The sequence below is a fragment of the Hemicordylus capensis genome, chromosome 3, assembly GCF_027244095.1.
Source record: "Hemicordylus capensis ecotype Gifberg chromosome 3, rHemCap1.1.pri, whole genome shotgun sequence".
NCBI lineage: Eukaryota > Metazoa > Chordata > Lepidosauria > Squamata > Cordylidae > Hemicordylus > Hemicordylus capensis.
Window position 1 is genome coordinate 26,331,341 of NC_069659.1, and position 20,539 is coordinate 26,351,879.

General features: G+C 45.1%; 1 protein-coding gene across 1 annotated transcript; it reads right to left on the minus strand.

Annotated features, from left to right (window-relative positions):
• Positions 1-5: 5 nt before the first annotated feature.
• Positions 6-15,002, minus strand: LOC128348708 (interstitial collagenase-like). The gene is made up of 10 exons (XM_053304260.1): positions 14,774-15,002; positions 11,842-12,086; positions 10,893-11,041; positions 10,656-10,784; positions 8,604-8,765; positions 6,606-6,723; positions 3,195-3,331; positions 2,234-2,393; positions 1,102-1,205; positions 6-316 (listed from the first exon to the last, which is right to left on the minus strand). Exons 1-10 carry the CDS (start codon positions 14,876-14,878, stop codon positions 213-215), a joined length of 1,413 nt encoding a protein of 470 aa, XP_053160235.1. The 5' UTR covers positions 14,879-15,002; the 3' UTR covers positions 6-212.
• Positions 15,003-20,539: the final 5,537 nt, after the last annotated feature.

Genomic DNA, 20,539 nt, shown 5'->3' on the forward strand with positions numbered 1-20,539 from the left:
CTATGTCACCCATAACAAGTTGTTTTATGGAAGAGTGAAACTTAAATGTTATAACACAGCATATTACATAAATATGTTAGAGCGCTTCAGAGTTATTCACCTGTAAATTTGGATGAGACAACAATATCATGTGGCATTGCTGAATGGCCAATAAAAATGATGATGTATAATCGTATACAGGAAATACTAATTAGGGAATATTGATTAGATGTTTAACAGTTCAGCAGGCTGTTGCTCTTTTGAGTCTTCTGAGCAACGCTTTTACTGTCATGATCAAACTGGATCAGCTTTGTTCCTTGGAAGAAATAGATGGAACCTAGGAAAAGAAATAGACACAAGTGTTTGAAAGAAAATAGGAAGTCTCTCCTTTGCAACAAATCATATGTCAAAAACAAAGCAAAGCTGTTATGCAGATATGAAATCTGGTTGTTAGGAAGTTTGGGCTACATATGTAAAAAACATGCACAAGAATGCAAACTGCCTCTTCATTACCGCTCCCCTCAGATACCCTCACAATGGGATGATTTCTTTCAATTACCACTTCACGGGCTATGTCAGAACTGACAAGTTTCTACAACTGGCTTCTGCTTCTCCCCCTTTCCTTGACAAAAGATAGAGGCCAAGCAACTTTCACGGTTATCCCGCACATGTGCTCTGTATTATTCCTGAATGACTTCAGAAACACATCTCCCATTCATACCTGACATCTTCAAGTCCCAAGAGGCTCCAAGATACATTGAAGTCCTATTCAAATGTTATGTTCGGTGCACATACCATCTGTGTTCAGATCTGTACAGCAGTTGGATCGTGTACAGATCTGAATGAACATACAATTGTTTGCCTATTATATTCAATGCATGTACGCAATACAACTATTTGTACCATGCATTTACGGGACCTGTACTCAGGTTCATTTTTAGAGTGAACTCACAGACAGTCATTCATACAAAGGCATGTACAACATTACAAACACCTGGACGCATGTACAGCATAATGTCTGAATAGAGCTACAGTCAGCAACCATGTCTGTCGCGGTAACCAAGAATTGGTTCTGTGCGGTTTGTCTGTTTACAATTTTTATCTGACATTTTCTATACTTACCATCATGGTATAGAGCAGCATCAATTTGAGGACCAACACCTTCAAAGTTTCTGGCTATACTTTTGGGGTAGCCCCTTTCCATGGAATGCGTGATTTCATCATATCTGAAATTAGATAACCACATTGTAATAACAACAGTCTTTAGCATAATTACCCATAGTTCAAGGACAATGAAACTAATTCAGCATCTCATGAATGCCATCATACATTTTCTGGTTGAAATGTGAGTCCTAATGAGCAGAACAAGGAATTAAAACAACTCAATAACATATCAAATCATGCAACAGTGTGCTTGCTACTGGACTGGGGGCTGAAGCACATGTGCTCTGGTAATCAGGGTGCCAGCTACTGGTTTTTAGCCCATCAGGTTACAGCTCAGATCAATTTGACCAGGCCATGTGGATGTACCACAGCTTTTTGAAGCAGCCTCTGAGCCCTTTCTCACAATCAGTGCGAAAGGGCTCGAGGGAGAGAGGGGAAGGAGGCTGCTTGAACTTACCTCCCCACAAACGATCCTTCTGCTCTCCCTGGGTGGGCGGATCACCCGCCCGGATGATCACTTGCAGCTGCCAGCAGTGTGGAGGGCTAGGGGCTGGGATGTGTCGTCCCAACCCCCGGAACACCCATAATGCACTGTGCAAGGGTGCGGCGCATTATGGGGATTCCCCCAGCACTGGCTGGGAGACTGCTGGTGTGTGGGACCGAAACATGATCAGTTAGCCTGGGCTAAGGGCATGCTTGTGCCCTTAACCATGGCTAACAAGCAGGGCTCCTTGGTGGGTTTGCTGCCGTGCCACCTCCGGGAGCTGCATGGCTCCCTGTGGTTCTCATGCACAGGCAAAGCCGGGCTAGGCTTCCTTAGCCCACTTTTGTCTGCGTGTGAGAACAACCTCACTACGTTGATTTATTTTATTTTCATTTATTTAAAATATTTCTATACCGCTCAAAACTTGTGTCTCCAGGCGGTTTACAATTAAAATCATTTAAAACATTAAAACATTTAAAGCCCAATATTAAAAATATTAAAACTATAAATCTAATTCAATGAGAGGAAAATCAATTACTTTGTCCTTTTGTTCAATCCTCCTTTACAAAGGACAAACCACTGAGATCACAGAGCATTCAGACTTACCTCCAGTACTTGCTACCTACAAAGAAATATGTCTTCCCAGATTCTGGATCACTAAATGCAGCATCAATTTTCTTCACGGTTCTGGGGAAGCCCAGACGGTCGATGCTCCTAGGATACCCAGACAGGATTTCATATCCATTTAGAACCCAGTATTTGTTTCCTGCATATAAAGGTGAATTAAAGTTAATTTAAATAAATTATTTTTAATATTTTTAGGGAGCAGGACTGGGAAACCCTAGATCAGAGGTGGCCCAGCTGAGGCTGTCCAGCTGTTGTTGGATTACAACTCCCATCATCCCCTGCTGCAATTTATTGTAGCTGTGCATGATGGGAGTTATAGTCCAACAACAGATGACCAGCCTCAGCTTGGCCACCTCTGCCTCGGAATTTGAATTCCAAATTGAAGGGCAGATTTTGTTCAATCCTGTCCACATTTACTTGGCAGTAAGTGACAGCTACTACGGCTACTAGTCGGAGGGCCACCTCTAGCCTCAAAGGTAGGATGCCTCTGAGTACCAGTTGCAGGGGAGTAACAGCCAGAGAGAGGGCATGCCCTCAACTCCTACCGTAGGCTTCAAGTGGCATCTGCTGGGCCACTGTATGAAACAGGATGCTGGATTAGATGGGCCTTGGGCCCAATCCAGCAGGACTGTTCTTATGTTCTTCAAAGTGTCTTTGAACTCAATGTGACTTACTTCTGAGTAAAATATACATAGGGCTGGACTGCTATGGGCTTTCAGGTATTACCTTGAAGATGCAAATTGGTTGAAAACTGAGAGGCATTTTTAATACAAAGTGACTGGCCACCACAGACAAACAGATGATATTATATGCTACTTATAAGTGTGATCTATAGAACTGTATTGAGAATGCTAGCCACAATTTTCAGTAGCTGTTCTGTAAAATAAACTAATCCCAGCAATTTTACAAGGAAGCAGAAATGGAGAATAGCAGTGATCACCTTTAAAAAGAAAAACTAGATCCTCTTCAAAATTTTCATAAGCGGCATCTATTCCAGTTGCTGGCAGGCTTGGCCAGAAGAGGGAGATGAAATAGAGCTCCACGTCTGGCAGCTGAGGATGTTTCCGCCAGAAATGCCTAAGTTAAAAAAAAAAGTTGCATATTACAAAGAATTTGGCATCTTCCATAGACAAGCAACTTACTCACTGTTACGTAAATGCCTGGTAGGGTAAATGCCTCATAGCGAATGCATTCAGACAAGCACTTTGAGATGGAAAATGGCAAGGGGAAACCACCACAAAGTCAGGGGCGTAGCAAGGTTGGAGTGGGCCCAGAGACAAGATTTTAAAATGGGCCCCCCCCCAAAGTCCAGGGCCTCCGCACACCCCAGGCCCCCAAGGATTTAAGTCTGATATTCCAAAATAAGTATGCTGCCTGCAAATACATTTCACTGAATACACACACACACGTCACAATATATAGTGATATACATTGAGTACTATACATTTATATTACTTTTAATGCCTAGAACACACTAGAAAGATGAATTATTAAAATGGGCCCCTCGCTGCAGATTAGCAAACGAGACTTTCAACCATGCAGGGTGAACCTATGTTTGTTTTCTCAGAATTCTGTACAAATTCAGTCAAGTTTGATTGCAGGAGGTTTTTCACAGGAGGCTTTTAAAGCCCTTTAACACACATCTCCTCTGGAATGGAGGTGCTGCATTCACATGTTGGCCAGATTTACCCTGAAGTCCCTGCAAGTTATTGGGGAGCAGTTCACACACAAGAAAAATAAAATAAAAGCACCACACATGCTTCACAGTTCTCACTCAGACCTTCTGGGTTGCAAAACAACTTGAACAGAAGTGCATTTATAAATGAATGAATGAATAAATAAAATTAATAAAATACTGTTCCAGAAGTTTTTGCAATTTTCTGCCATGAAACAAGCCACTTATAGGACTTTTTAGATAGTTTTTTTTAAGTCAGCAAATTTTCCAAGCTGTTTCAAAATAAATATTCAGAGACTTCTCGGTCCCCCCCCCCATATCCAAGCCCTATGGCAAGCAGATCCCTATATATGGGGGGGGGGGCGGGAAAGGTAACCACAAAAAGGAGTTCACACTCTACCTGGCAAATGCCGGTCTGGGTTAAGCAGGGCAGCAAGGGGTCTTCTGCTGCAGAGAACACTCTGGCTGCCTCCTCCTTCCTGGCTTGCTTGGGCCCTACTCGAGTTCAGGCTTCACTGCGGCCTACAAGGAGGCCTCCGTGGAAGCCCCGCCCACCCGCCGATCAGCTGAGAGGCGGGAGAAAAGGAGCTCTTTGCCGCTTGCCTGCTGCTTCCATTGCGGGCCAGCAGAACAAGCAGGAGAGATGGCGAACAGGGCAAGTGGCTGAGGGGCCTTGGGGCTGGGTAGGGGGCAATGGGGAGTCACATGAGGTGCCTCTGGGGTGCCCCTCCAGGCAGTGGGGCCCCCAGACAACTGTCTCCCCTTGCCCTATCATTGTTACGCGCCTGCACAAAGTGATTTGTTCTGTTTGTGTGTAATAGAAAATGACATGTGGCTTGATTGCATTGATATGAATCGGATGTATGGCACAATCAAACTTCTACCCTGGAATTATTATCATACTTGAGTTGCACCCGGACAGTTCTTGTGTCTCGTTGCTAAGCTGCTTTGTAGAGTTGTGGAACTGAAGAACAGTTTAGTTATTCAGGGGCTGAGTGGGTGGGTGCAAAGGCACTCAAGCAAATAAAGGGGTGCATGCTGCTTTCTGCAGATATTTCTTTGTTGTGGGCTTTACAGCGTTGAGGTGCAGGTCTGCATGTCTTTTGTGTTACTTGTTCTTAATTTTATCTGATTTTTTCTAAATAGCAGAACATATAAAGGATCACAGGAATGTAGGAATCTGGCTTATACCATTGGCCCATCTAGTTCAGTATTGTCTACACCAGGGATTCTCAACGTTGGGTCCCCAGATGTTATTGAACTTCTACTCCCATAATCCCCAGCCCCAGTAGCCTTTGGTTGGGGATTGTGGGAGTTGAAGTCCAATAACATCTGGGGACCCAAGGTTGAGAACCCCTGGCCTACATAGACTGGCAGCAGCTTCTCCAAGGTTACAGGCACTACTCTCTCAGCCCTACGTGGAGATGCATGCAAAGCAGATGTTCTTCCACTGAGTTGCGGCTCTATCCCCAAACTGAGAAACATAGGAAGCTGCCTTTTACTGAGTCAGACCATCAGTCCATCTAGTTCAGTACTGTCTATACTTACTAGTGGCCTCTCTAGAGTTTCAGGCAAATGTCTTTCTCAGCCCTACCTGGAGATGCCAGGGACTGAACCTGAGACCTTCTGCAGGCAAAGCAGATGCTCTACCAGTGGTTATTGCTGTTTATGATGGGGGATGTCATGAACAGTCCTACAAACTGGAATTTTAAATAGGTTTTTGAGAGATCAAAGCTCAGTGGAACAAAAACATTCCAGTGGAAAAATCACTCAGTACTTATGACCAATGCATTGCTGCTGCCTACGTTTTGTAGTGGGGTCTGCTGTGTGGAGTGTTTAATGATTTATACGATATGATGTGAAGTTTGGTGTTCTGCTATGGTTGCATGGGGGTTTTTTTGTGTTCATGGAGAGCAGAATTTCAACAGTGGCTGTGTATATGTATTCCTTGCTTTCTGTAATGACTGGGTTACATCATAATGCACACTGTTGAACCAAGAGGAAGGGTTGCTTAATATATTGTGCATGTGGTTTTTAGTTTGTTATAAAAATGTGGCTGTTGGTTTTTCTTTTTTGCCATCTCAAAAAGCAGGAAATTATTTTCTACCTGTATATTCTGCTGGACTCCTGGAGATACGTTTATCTTCACAACAACCCTGTGAGGTAGGGTAGGCTGAGAGATAAGTGACTGGCCCTGAGTCCCCCAGTGTGTTTCATGGCTGAATGGGGATTTGAACTCTGTTCTCCCCAATCTTAGTCCAACACTCTAACCATTACACTACACTGGTGCAGGTATGCGGTGGACAGATGTTATCTCTTGATAGTAAAGATTAGTTCAACGGTGTTTTGATATGGCTGATCCTGCTTCTATACTGAACTTAGATGCCTCCCATCCAGAATATCTATTGGCATAGATATTACAATATATGTACATATGTCTGACTTCCATAAGGGCTTCCCATTCATTCCCATGCAGACAGCTGACATGGGAATGCATATTTATTCCTTGGCTTATCCAGAGTTACCTCCATTGAAAATACAGGGGAAACCCACCCTCATAGGGGGTCTGGGTGCAAATTACAGCATAGCTGGGGTTCTGGATCAAGGCAACTCAGGTCCCATGTAGAGGGAGAACCATGTACACATTCAGTTCTGGTTTTAAGAAAGTTACTTTACCTGCCCTTAAAGAACATAATTTCCCCACGAAGGCTGGTGACAGCATCAAAAGTAGTCCTGGGGTCACAAGCCTCTGGTGTTGTGGGTCCAGTTGGTTGGACTGCCACATCTGGCTTTCCTAAATAGAAGAAAAAGTAAAATAAATAACCTTTAGGACCCTAAATGGAGTCTTTGGAGAGGAGAGCTGATCTTGTGGTAGCAAGCATGACTTGTCCCCTTAGCTAAGCAGGGTCCACCCTGGTTGCATATGAAAGGGAGACTAGAAGCGTGAGCACTGTAAGATATTCCCCTCAGAGGATGGAGCTGCTCTGGGAAGAGCAGAAGGTTTCAAGTTCCCTCCCTGGCATCTCCAAGATAGGAGTGAGAGAGATTCCTGCCTGCAACCATGGAGAAGCCGCTGCCAATCTGTGAAGACAATATTGAGCTAGATAGACCAATGGTCTGACTCAGTATATGGCCGCTTCCTATGTTCCTATGTACCCTAAATATGGAATTTCAGTTTTTAAAATGATAGGAAGGAAGCTGCTTTATACTGACTGTACTGAATTGGACTGAATCTATCGAGCTCAGTATTGTTTACACTGACTGTATATAAGGAAGCTACCTTATTTCAGGTCAGACCATTGGTCCATCCAGTTCCACATTTTCAACACTGAGTAGCGGAAGCTCTCCAGAGTTTCAGATGAATATTTTCCAGCCCTACGTGCAGATGCTAAGGATTGCACTTGAGACCTTCTCCGTGCAAACCAGATGCTCTTCCACTGAGCTATGGTCTTTCTCCATTACTCAGTGGAAGAAAAATCAGTGGCAATATACATTTTTATTGAACCAAGTTTGTTAAGCAAAGAGACTATGAAGCTATTCTCATGAGCAGTGAAAACCGGGTTAAGGAAGCCCGGCCCAGTTTTCGCTGGGCGTGAGAACCGCCACGAGCCATGCGGCTCCTGGTGACGGCATGCCGGTGAGTCCCTTAGGCAGCCCACTGCTTAACCCAGGTTTTTATTATTATTTATTTTATTTATTTAAAACATTTCTATACCACCCAAAACTTGTGTCTCTGGGATGGTTACAATTAAAATCATGTAAAACATTCAATTAATTAACAATTAAAATCATTTAAGACATTAACATCCTGCAGCAAATCTCCTGATGTTTGGAGGCAGGCCTGTAATTGCTTAACTCTGAGGGATCCAAGGCAGGCTCCTTCAGAACGCCTTCTTTTTGGCACAAATGTGCCAAAACACTGGGTTAATTGAACATGTGGCCGCCATGGCTGCTTGCAGCCGTGGCAGACACACTCGGGAGGGAGGGGGCTCCGAGTAATGCACCACACACTCACACAATGCATTAATGGGGCTTGGGGGGGGCACCGTGCAGTGGCACTTCCATGCACCCGACCCCCGGAGTTGTGGGGCAGCCCACAGGAGAGCCGCCACTCGTCAGGGTACCACTTCTGCAGGGAAGGTAAGTAAAATCCTCCTTCCCCACAGCTAGCCCGCTAGCTTTTCACACAGATCTATAGCTCAGTTCAGATGATCCTACAAACCATGGTTTGGTTTGTGAACCAATGGGCAAGGAGCGACAAATCCTCACATTCCCTCCTCCCTCTTCCTCACATATACCCAGCTAAGTAGAGAGCTCGCTGGTTTGTTAAATCACTGTTTGCTGTGACATTAAAAATGAGAACATGTGGTATAAGTACTCCCTTGAAACTGAGATATCAAACCACAGTTTGATCCTGATTGGTTACCCCGGTGTATGTTTCAGGAAAAAATTCATGAGCACAATCTGTTCGGGAGTTTCCCTTCATAAATCCTACCCAAACAAATGGGAGCTATGCAAAAGAAGCAGTAGGCTACATTCATGGATACCCAAGTATATTATAGATGAAACTGCTAAAAGAAAGAAAGAAAGAAAGAAAGAAAGAAAGAAAGAAAGAAAGAAAGAAAGAAAGAAAGAGTTCAGTTTCATTAATTTCAGAATTATTTTGGATCTTACCATAGATAGCTTGAATGCCATTGATATCATCCTGAGGAAGTTTAAATGCACTGGGTTCGGTGTAAGAGTAAGTGGGGTACATCAGCGCCCCAGAGTCAGTAGAGTGAGAGAGACCAAGAGAATGGCCTAATTCATGGGCAGCTACAAGAAACAAGTTGCGACCTGAAAAATTAGATAAGGAGACCATGTTTTAATTAGGGGAAAACAGTGAGAAATGCATTGGAATACAGAAAGTAGGTATCTAAATAAAGCGTGTTCCTCTAATCTATCACTATTGGCCACAGCTCAGAGGCAGAGCCCATATTCATGGCTGTCATGTGGGCTGTCACATAGGAGGAGGGGTGGACTTATTCTCAGTTGCTCCCGAGGGCTGGACTAAAACCAATGGGTTGAAATTATAAAAAAGCAATTTTAACTTTGACATTAGGAGGAATTGCCTAACTGGAAGAGCTTTTCAACAGTGGAACAGCAGAGGCCACCTTCAGACATAACGCGGAACTGCGGGTCCAATGGACCCGTGATTCTGTGCCTCCTCCGGTCACTCTCCCGTTTGCTTTCAGACATGCGGGAGAGTGCAGAATCCAGAGGAAAGAGTTGTGGTATGCAAGGACAAGACAGTGGAGTTGAATCAAGAATATTAACAGTTTAATGCGACAGATATTATTTACAGAGAGGCAAGTGCAATCTGCTTTCAGTGCTTTTGCTGCTGGCTATTTGTTAGCCCTGCCTTTACTCCAGGACTGGAATAAAACTAACTACAGCACCATTCAAAAGCTGGCCTGGATCAAGGAATGGATTAACCAAAACCACCATGGAGAGCTGCGTCTCTGCAGTCAGCAAGACTGGAGAGAGGCAGGGGAACTGGCTGTGCAGACTTCCTTCTTGACAGAAAGACAGCCCGCATAGCCAATCGGGCGAGAGTGAGGGAGGAGCTCCCTCTCTCAACTCAAGTTCCATGGAGCCGAAACTGTGGTGCCAGCATTCAGATGTAATGCTGGCGCCGCAGAACTGGAAGAGGAGTCCAAACTTGGTTCAGAGAGGAGTTTGCGAAGGGAAACCATGGGTCCCTTCTTCCCGTCAACTCTGGTTTACAGAATTTGGATGTGCGTCCCAAGAAACTGGAGGTGAAGGGACCTCCCAGTTTCCTGTTATGACTGAGTTTGATGAGTGGTGATCTCTCCCTTGTTAGAGGTTTTCAAACGGAGGGTGGATGACCATCTGTCAGGGATGCTCCAGCAGGTTCCAGCACTGAGCAGGGGACTGGACTAAATGATTTCCAAGGTACTTTCCAATGCTAATGTTCTATGATTTGTGTTCTAGTCCCACACAACATTCCAGCAAAATTTAGTCATGCCTAGTGCCATTTAAATTGGTGGGGATTAGTTTCATCCATGTCCCATTCCCATTGCTTTCAGTGGGATTTAGCTGCTACAGATAGGTAGGCTGGGTTAGGTGAAAACCTCTAATGTGCTTGTTCTCCATTTACAGGGGTATTTTATGTGATGAAGCAGTGATGTGAAGAAACCATCTGCGAAAATTCTCTGAAATTTCTCCTTGGGAGAACTCTGAAATACTATTCGGATTTCAGATTCTCCTTGGGAGGAACCCTCAAATACTTGCCCAAATTTCTTTGCATTTTCGTTTTCAAATTTCCAGCCCATTCTGTCGCATATGTGGACCCAACCTCTGCATTAGACAACTCCTTATAATGTATGATGTTATTTATATGCTACCATTAATGAGCAAAGATTCTAGAAACCCCTGCTAACTGAGCAAAGTGGCACCTTTTAAAGTGGTGATTCTCTTATATAGAAGTGGGAGAGCAATTTGCCCTATCCAACCCCAGCACAGCATCCCTCCAGTGGCTGTTTCTGCTGTCAACCTTATGTTTCTTTTTAGATTGCGAGCCCTTTGGGGACAGGGGCCCCTCTTATTTGTCTATGTATTGCTATTTTTCTATGTAAACCACTTTGAGAACTTTGGTTGAAGAACAGTATATAAAAATTTGTCGTCATCATCGTAGTAGTAGAACACAATGTGAAAGAGGCATACCTCTTCCTCCTTGACTAGTCCATAATTCATCTTCATCAAAATGAGCATCTCCACCAATATATGGCCCTGGCTGAAAGGCATGTGCCAGTATCCCATCAGGTCCATCAAAAGGAGAATTGTCACCATGGACTGAATGAAGAAGAACAAATGTGTTCAATAATTATTCATCTTTATTTAGAAAAGAGAAGCTGAAGGGGGATTAGCTTAGAAGTAGCACCTCTAAGCATGTGTAGTTACCTCTTCTTTCAAAAGAGATAATGATATCCGCAGTGCCAGTCTCCAGCTTTTTGAATGTCAGGGGTGACACATTGCTCCACACTTCAAATGCTTTCTGGATTGCTTTGTCCACTTCTGCATGATGCATATCTGGTGTGTAATTTACTATGCTTTAAAATGAAAAGTAAGTAAGGTCATTCCTTCAGGCACAGGAACTGGGAATGAGATGGTAACTTTGGACAGAAGGGACATGATCCTGGAAGAACCTTTAGGCAGAGGACAAGGCTTGCATGTATGTAACAAGTCAATTACGTAGTCTCCTCACCCCACTGCCAGGACAATTTCCTGTCCTGCCAGTGAGATTCTGCTGATAGTTCAGCAAGATCAAGCGGCAAAGCATTTACTGAGTCGTCTGAATGCTCCCCATGGAAAAGCAGTATCACTGCATATAGAAAACTAGACCTAGGGAGGCTCTGTGTTGATGCCTTATTGCAATGAGGAGGATATTATTAATATATATGATCTCCCACCTGCAGTCTGAAAGGCAGTCATAAAAGCTTTATAACTTGATTCTCCTAAGCATGTAAACTAGCCTTCCAAAGCACAGGGCTTGGGTGTGTGCATGTGTATCGGTAGACACAGCTAGTAGTGGGCAGAGATCAGAAACCCTGCTGAATATAGAGATCACCCTGTGTTTCTATCTGGGTTGTGGCCACACATGGACATCCTAACACAAGTGCAGCCTGATCCTATGGAGAGAATAGGCACACTTAATCCCAATCCTACTGAAATCAGTGGGTTTAGGTGCACTGAATTCTGCATAGAATTGCAGGATTAAAGTTGTATTATTGTTAATGGGATTTGCTCATAAGTAAATACATTGAGGAGTAGAGCTTTTAAAAACTCCCAATTTCCTGTTGTGCCTTGAGCCTGTAGGTCCTGGAAAAAATGCGTCTTGAAGAATCTTTACCTGTATGTAATATTGGTGTGCTTCCATTTAGGATTCCCATCAGTGAGGACAAACTGCCCCAAATCAGGTACACCACACCTGGCCTTCATCATCACCTCCAAGGTTTCTGTGTCAGCCTCCCCAGTCACTTTCAGCTTAAAAAATCTCTGCATTGCTTTGAGTTTTTCAGTCATCGGGTCAGAACCTTTTGTTTTGAACTGACCAATAATAACTGGATCAGAGCTGTAGAAGTCATCCAAGTATTTCTGGCAGAAAACAACAAGAAAGATAGATACTGGATTTCAGAAATGAAATAAAACTGATGAGTTGTCTCTACAAGTCTGAGATCCTGAATTTCCAACTAGACTAAATGTTTTTGCTGCTGGTTAGGCTAATGGCCTGGTTTACACAATTGCTGGTGAATCTGTAAGTCCAGAACAAGTTGGTAAAATGCCAGCAAGTGAGAGTGCACACACCCAGTGGGGTGTGACGTCTGGACCTGCCCAAGTCCAGTTCTGTGAGTCTTTGCTTGACATTCTCCTTAAATGCTCCATACAACTTCAAATCTTGTTTTCAAATGTTGGGAGAATGTTAAGTGGAGATTCTTGGGACTGGGAACTTGCATGGATTTGGATGTCACACCCAGTGAGTGCATGTGCTCTGACTTGCCAGCATTTTACTGACTTGTTTCCTACTTATAGACGTGCCTGTGATCATGCAAATCAGCCCATAGTGTTTGCTTTTCTAATTCTTGCCAGTTAGAGGAGCAGAACCATTGCTAGCTTTATTAACAAGATGGAGAGCATAGAAACTCTGCTTCTTTCTCTGTTGGTCAGTCCATGGAGGGTAATGGTGCAGGATATTAGCACTTCTTTTACATACCAAGAACAACTGTGACTTCAATCACTGGAAGAGGCGTCTTACTCAACAAGATGGCAAAACATTGCCTGATACTTGCTGATCATTCCCTTGTGCCTCTGAACACTTGAGGACTTGCTTTTTAATGAAAGCTAAAACTCCGGGCCACCTAATACACTAAACAGGCATTGCATGTTGGGGCACAATTGGGGCAATTCACACCATTGCCCTGGGCAAGCTGGGAGGACATGGGGGAAAGGCTTCTTTCACCTTACCTTCCCCCCAGATGACCAAGCAGTTCCTCTTTGGTGTGCCTTCGGCGCGCCCACATGTGCAGCCCTGCTCTGTGTAGCTCCATGAAGCATGGAGCAGGGCGGAGGGATCTGGGGCTGGAACTTGTTGTTCTGTCCTCTGGGCATCCCTCAATACAAAGCACAGCACGTGCATTGCATTGGGGATTTCCCTTCAGACGGGCACTCTATGTGCCAGTCTCTGAATCCTTGGGCTGCACACAGCCCAAGGAGTCACACGATGCCGAGAGCACCCCTAACCTCAGCTAAAAGCTGGGTTTGTTAAGGGGGTTATGTGGGTGGGGAGTGGAGGGATCTGCGAGGATCCTGCCACTTCTCATGACCAGCCTCCCTGATTTTCTAGGCAGTAGAGCAGCCTTACTCATGGAATCATCCATAAGGTTCCTACCATCAGTAAGAGAGACACTTTGTCCCATAATGCTGGGAAATGGGTCACTTCTCTCCAGCTTCTCCCTAGACAGTTACACCATGTAAGAATCATTGCATTGCCATGGTGAAGGCACTTGAATGGGCAAAAGGGTGCCTCCTGCTTGGTGTATCCATGTAGGTGCTCATGGGGTTGGTGTAGTGAACACAGAAGAAGCAGGGCTGTCCTTAGAGAGCCCTGGTGGGGTGTGGGCCCAGGGCAAATCAGCCAGTGTGGTTGATTCCAGTGGATGTCCCTTCCAGTTAATTCTAATGGGGGTTAAAAGAGCAGGGCCCAGGGCAGCTGCCCTGCTTGCCATGCCCTAAGGACAGCCCTGATTGGAAGCTGCCTTATGCTGAGGCCGTCCCTTGGTCCATCTAGCTTAGTATTGTCTGCAATGACTACCAGCAGCTCTCCAAAGTTTCAGGCAGGAGGCTTTCCCAGCCCTATCTGGAGATGTCAGGAATTAAACACTGTCCATGCATCCAACAATCTGATATATAAATGTAAAACTGAGTGTAAAAAAGAGGATCTAAAATATATTTCATTTACAACATATAACAATGTATTCAAACCCCATAACAATTAGAAAATGGCCCATACACTTACATAATGCACAAAACCAACTTCAAGCTAAGATTTAAATACTCAAACTTTCAAGTGCATGGTTTACTAAGAATTTTGCTGACAAGTATTCATGGCTTACAACAAAGCACATGATATGTGGCTGGAAAGCAATGCAGATTGCCTCCAAAATAGTAGTTGCCACATACCAAGGATAATTTTTCAAATCACATAAAAACAAATCTAGATTTGTCACCCTGTATACATTCAATAAGAGCGACACCCAGTCCTCATATTGGCAAATGCACCAATATGGTACATAGGATAATAAACAAGAATTCATCACTTTTATACTTACAGAAAGTTATACATATCCACTTAAAAGACATAGACGGGCCCTTTAAAACCATAAAATGTGTGAAATGGCTCTCAGACACTAGGTCTCAGATGGCAGAGATTTCTCACAATAATAGTTCCATCTCAGTTTCGTATGCAGGGGCTGGAATCACCCCCAAATGAAAATCATAGAATTTGCCACAACAAAATAAAAAAAGACTTGAAAATCAGGGTGTATGTGTGTGTTCCAAGTGGCAACTTGACCACAGAGGCAACTTCAGACAAACAATAAAATAAAATTAAAATTAAACATTAAATTAGAAAGATACAGCCCTTGTGAGAGGATGTTACCCCCTCAAAAACAGTTGAAAGATTACCCTTTGGCGTAGTGATTAGAGAGTTGAACTTGGACTGAAGAAATCTCGGTGCAAATCCCCTTTCAACTTTAAATTTTCAGCAATTTAGAATGAATGTTTACCTTAACAATATCCATGTCTCCATCTTTGTTGCCTTGACCCACTGGAGCGGCATAAGTGTGAAATGTGAAGCTAAGTAGCAGGAACAGTAGAATTGGTGGATGCATGCTTCTTGCTGAGGTCACTGTGTCTTTGCTGCCCTTGGTCTATTTTCCTGTTGGCTATCCCCTGCTTATATAGCAATTGCATGCTTCTTGACTCACAGGCCACAACATCCTCTGATTAGCGATCAGAGACATGTTCCTCATTGAGCAATAACAGCAGAATGTCATTTTTGACTATAATCATGATTAATAGCAACAGTTAAAAGAAGTGTTATGCAATGCCAAACATGCTGTAATCATCATGTTTCCTTTGGGCTACATTATTTCCTTCAAAGGCTGCCATAGTGCCGTGAAACATCTGAAGGAACAGAGATGCTATAATGACATATTTATTTTATTTATTGTTGCAGTTATATACCGCCTTTCGTTAAAAGACAACCCCAAGGCGGTTTACAAAAGTTAAAACATACAATAAAAAGACAATAAAAATATTAAGCTAAAAATATATAAAAACAAACCAAATTTAAAATCTATAAAATACAAGCATAAAAACAATACAACAGGTAAAAACACACAGAAGCAGCAGTAAAAACGATTATGTAAAAGCCTGGATAAAAAGCCAAGTTTTAACAAGCTTTCTACAAGCCGTGATGGAGTCCAAGGAGCGAATGGCCACTGGGAGAGCATTCCAAAGTATGGGGGCAGCAACAGAGAAGGCCCTGTCCCGAGTGCATGACAGCCGGGCCTCTCTCATTGTCAGCACCCGGAGCAGGGCCCCCTCAGATGTCCTCATCAAGTGGACAGCAACCCTTGGGAGCAGGTGGTCCCTCAAATACCCCGGGCCCAAACCGTTAAGGGCTTTAAAGGTCAAAACCAGCACCTTGAATTGGACCCGGAAACGAACCGACAGCCAGTGCAACTCTTTCCAAATGGGCGTGATGTGCTCCCAACGGGCAGCTCTGGATAAAACCCTAGCTGCCACGTTTTGCACTAGCTGCAGTTTCCGGATATTCTTCAAGGGCAGCCCCACTTAGAGCGCGTTACAGTAATCCAGCCACGATGTGACTAAGGCGTGGGTAACCGTGGCCAGATCTGCCTTCTCGAGAAAGGGACGCAGCTGGCGCACTAGCCGAAGCTGTGCAAAGGCACCCCTGGCCACCACCTCCACCTGAGCTTCCAAAAGCAGAGCTGGGTTCAGTAGTACCCACAAGCTGCATACTTGCTCCTTCAAGGGGAGTGCAACCCCATCCAGAACCAGTAAAATCTCCTCATCCCGACTGGCTATCCTACTGACCAACAGTACCTCCATCTTATCCGGATTCAACTTCAGTTTATTAGCCCACATCCAGCCCATCACGGCCTCCAGCCCCCTATTCAGGACATCCACCACCTCCCTAGGATCAGATGACAAGGAGTGATAGAGCTGAGTGTCATCCGCATATTGTTGACAACTCAGTCCAAGTCCCCGGATGACCTCTCCCAGCGGCTTCATGTAGATGTTAAACAGCATGGGGGACAAGACCGATCCCTGCGGGACCGCACAGGCCAACAGCCACGGGGCCGAGCAGTAGTCCCCCAGCACCACCTTCTGGGCCCTCCCCCCAAGAAAGGACCGGAACCACCGCAACACAGTGCCTCCGATTCCCATATTCAAGAGGCGGCCCAGAAGGATACCATGGTCGATGGTATCGAACGCCGCCGAGAGGTCCAGCAGAACCAACAGGGACGCACTCCCCCTGTCTAGTTCCCGGCGTAGGTCATCCACTAGAGCAACCAAGGCAGTCTCAGTCCCATACCCGGGGCGGAAGTCAGATTGAAAAGGGTCCAGATAATCTGTATCATCCAAAGGCTGAACAGAAATAAGGCTGAAACAGAAATAAGGTCCAGATAATCCGTATCATCCATATCTACTAGGGCTGAACAGAAATAAGGCTGGGTGTGAATTCTGCAATTCACACTTATTTATTCATTTTTTATTCATTCATTCAATTTCTATACTGCCCTTCCAAAAATGGCTCAGGGTGGTTTACACAGAGAAATAATAAATAAATAAGATGGATCCCTGTCCCCAATGGGTTCCCAATCTGAAAAGAGACATAAGAAAGACACCAGCAACAGTCCCGGGTGGTACTGTGCTGGGAGTGGATAGGGCCAGTTACTCTCCCCCTGCTATATAAAGAGAAACACCATGTTAAAGAGGTGCCTCTTTGCCAAGTTAGCAGGGGTTAACTTTCCCTGAGAAACCCATTGTCACTTCCCTGATTAGATGTTATGGTTGGGTGAGGAAAAGGGTGTGAAAGAGTTCATGAAGACAACTTCAAGGAGATGCTGGGAGGTATGCATTTATTCTGTCTAGCTTCCCTCCCCTCCCTTCGGGGCTGGGAGAGCAGACTAAGCCATGAGTTCTCAAACTTGGGCCCCCAGATGTTGTTGGACTTCAGCTCCCATAATCCCTAACCAAAGGCCATTGGGGCTGGGGATTATGGGAGGTGAAGTCCAATAGCATCTGGGGACCCAAGGTTGAGAATCCCTGGACTAAACTGTAGCTGAAAAGCTGGTCTCTCCCAGTCTTCCTTCAGGAGCCATCTTATTGGTTGCTCCACTCTTCCTAATTGGTCTAACATTGAGCACCTGGGCCAGCTCTGCCTCATTGTGTGAGTTAGAGTAACCCAATGGGCCTTTTCCCAACCTTTGGAGCTTCTGAAGGAGAGCAATGGCAGGTGCACAGCTACTGGTGCAGCTCGCTGGTAGGCAGGGTTAGGATTGCAGGTGGCTGCCAAAGCCATCTGCCAAAGGGGGTCGGCCTTTGGTGGAGGCCTTTGTTGGTGGGGCTGAAGGCTGGGGCAGAACCTTCTGATAGCAGTGTATTGTTGCCATATTATTGGTTGTGTCTGGTACATGTATGTGTCTTGGGTTGTCCAGAAATGGGGAGATGTGGGGTGACTTTGGGGTGGCCATTCCAGTGGTGGTGGGGAATCTATGAAGACATGGCATTGCTAGGACAGCAGGCCGTAACCGGGGAAGGTAAATCAGAAACTTAATAGCTGTTTCCCCTCCCAGCTGGCCTATCAGTTCTTTGGGTTTGTGGGATACTGGCACTGCTCCCCAGAGTCTCACCTCATACTTTGTAATGCCAGGTCAGTGCAAAACAAATGAGATCATCCATGATTTGATTTTGGATGAAGGTGCAGACCTGCTATGCATTATGAAGATCTGGTTGGGAGAGGCTGGTGGTGCAGTCTGGTCCCAGCTTTTCCCAGCAGGATATTCTGTGGTGGAGTAGGTGAGATGATGTGGCCAGAAGGGTGGTGTGGCTGTGCTCTATAAGGATACTATCTACCTTACCAGAATCCCTGTTCGAGAACTGGCCCATATTGAGTGTCTGCATCTAAGCCTAGGGACCAAAGATAGATTGAGACTATTGGAGGGTTGGCATTGGAGTCGTCTAGACTGTTGATGGTGGGGGACTTCAATGTTCACTATGGGGCCAGGTTGTTAGGAGCAGCTCAGGAGTTCATAGTAACCATGATGACAATGGGCATATCCCAGGTGGTCTCTGGACCGACACATATGGCTGGGCACATGCTCAATTTGGTCTTCTACTCTGATCAAGGTGGTTTTCTGTGTGTGGCGACTCCTGTTGTTTCCCCATTGCCACAGCCAGACCACCATCTGGTTAAGGCAGGACTTGCAACCACAACCCATCTCTGCAGGGATGAAGGACAGGGGCAGATTAAGCTTTTTGCCGCCCATAGGCCAAACGGCTTTGCCACCCTTTTGCCTTAAAAAAATGTTGCTGCACAGCTTTGTGGGATACTGGCTGAGTTTGTTTCCCCCACATTGGCTGCGGGGAAGGTCCTCCCCTTTGCCCTACAAAGAACGTCACTGCCGGCAGCAGGATGGGGTGCAATGGCTGAGGGGAGGGAGTGGGGGTAGGAAGGGTAGAGTCCCCCCTTCTACCTTTGAAAACACCACTGCTCAGTGGGATGTTGGGGGCAGTGAGCTCCTTCCAGCTCCCCTCCTCCTCCCAAGTGACTGCACAGGCCTCTCTGCTGTGCTGCCCGTTTTCAGCCTTCCTCCGCACATGCAGAAAGGCCAAAAATGAGCAGCACAGCAGAGAGGCCTGTGCAGTCACTTGGGGGGAGGAGGGGAGCTGGAAGGAGCTCACTACCCCCCATCTCACTACATAGTGCTGTTTTCAAAGGTAAAGGGAGGGACTCTCCACTCCTTGCCCCCTCACCCTCTCCATAGCCACCGCTGCTGTACCCCATCCCACCGCAAATCCTCTTATGTGGTCAGACTGGATCATGTTCAGTTTGTGACTCCTGAGGATGTGGACAACCTGTTGCAGACTGTGCGTCCTACCACCTGCTCTCTTGACCCTTGCCCATCTTGGCTTATTTTATCTAATAATCAGATTGTCAGAGAGGGTCCTCCTTGTCTTAAGGAGCCTATCATTAGACCATATTTGAAAAAACCTACATAGGACCCCTCAGAGTTAGGTAACTATAGGCCCGTCTCTAATCTCCAATGGTTGGGCAAGGTGACCAAGAGGGTGATGGCCTCTCAGCTCCAGACAGTCCTGGGGGAAACTGATTATCTAGACCCATTTCAAACTGACTTTTGAGTGGGCTATGGGGTGGAGACTGCCTTGGTCAGCCTGATAGATGATCTCCAATTAAGTATTGACAGAGGGAGTGTGACTCTGTTCATCCTTTTGGATCTCTCAAGCGGCTTTCAATAGCATCAACCACGGTATCTTTCTGGGTTTCCTGAGGGAAGTGGGATTAAGTGTCACTATTCTACAGTGGTTCCATTCCTATCTCTCTGGTAGATTCCAGACAGTGTCACATGGAGTCTGTTGTTCTGCAAAGCGAGAATTAAAATATGGAGTTCCACAAGGCTCCATACTGTTTAAAATACTTTTAAACATCTACATGAAACCTCTGGGAGAGATCATTAGGAGATTTGGTGCAGGGTGTTATCAATATTCTGGTGACATTCAAATCTATTTCTCCATGTCAGCATCATCAGGAAAATGGCCTAACTTCCCTAAATGCCTGCCTGGAGGTGGTAATGGGCTGGATGAGAGATAACAAACTGAAGTTGAATCCAAATAAGACAGATACTGATTTGGGTGGGGTGTGTGTGTGTGTTTGTGTCAAGACCCGATCTATGATTTAGATCTGCTTGTTCTTGATAGGGTTACACTACCCCTGAAATGTCAGGTACGTAGCTTGGGATTGCTCCTGGATCCAAAACTCTCTCTGGTTTCTCAGGTTGAGGCCAGGAGTGTTTTATATCCACTTTGGCTAATATGTCAGCTACATCCATTTCTGGAAGTAAATGACCTTAAAACAGTAGTGCATATGCTGTATTACTTGACTACTCTAATATACTCTACGTGTGGGGCTGCCTTTTTACATAGTCTGGAGACTACAACTGGTACAGAACACAGCAGCCAGGTTGGTCTGTGGAACAACCCGAAGGGACTATATAACATTGATTCTGAAAGAATTTCACTGGTTGCTGCTATGTTTCCAAGCAAAATACAAAGTGCTGGTCATCACCTATACAGCCCTGAATGGCTTGGGGCCAGGATACTTAAGAGACAGACCATACCTTGCATCACTACAAATGCCATGTTTCGCAGTGGCGTCAGTTCAAACATTCAGCTGCAAGTTATCCAATCCTGTGGAATCAAGAAATATACATGCATGTATG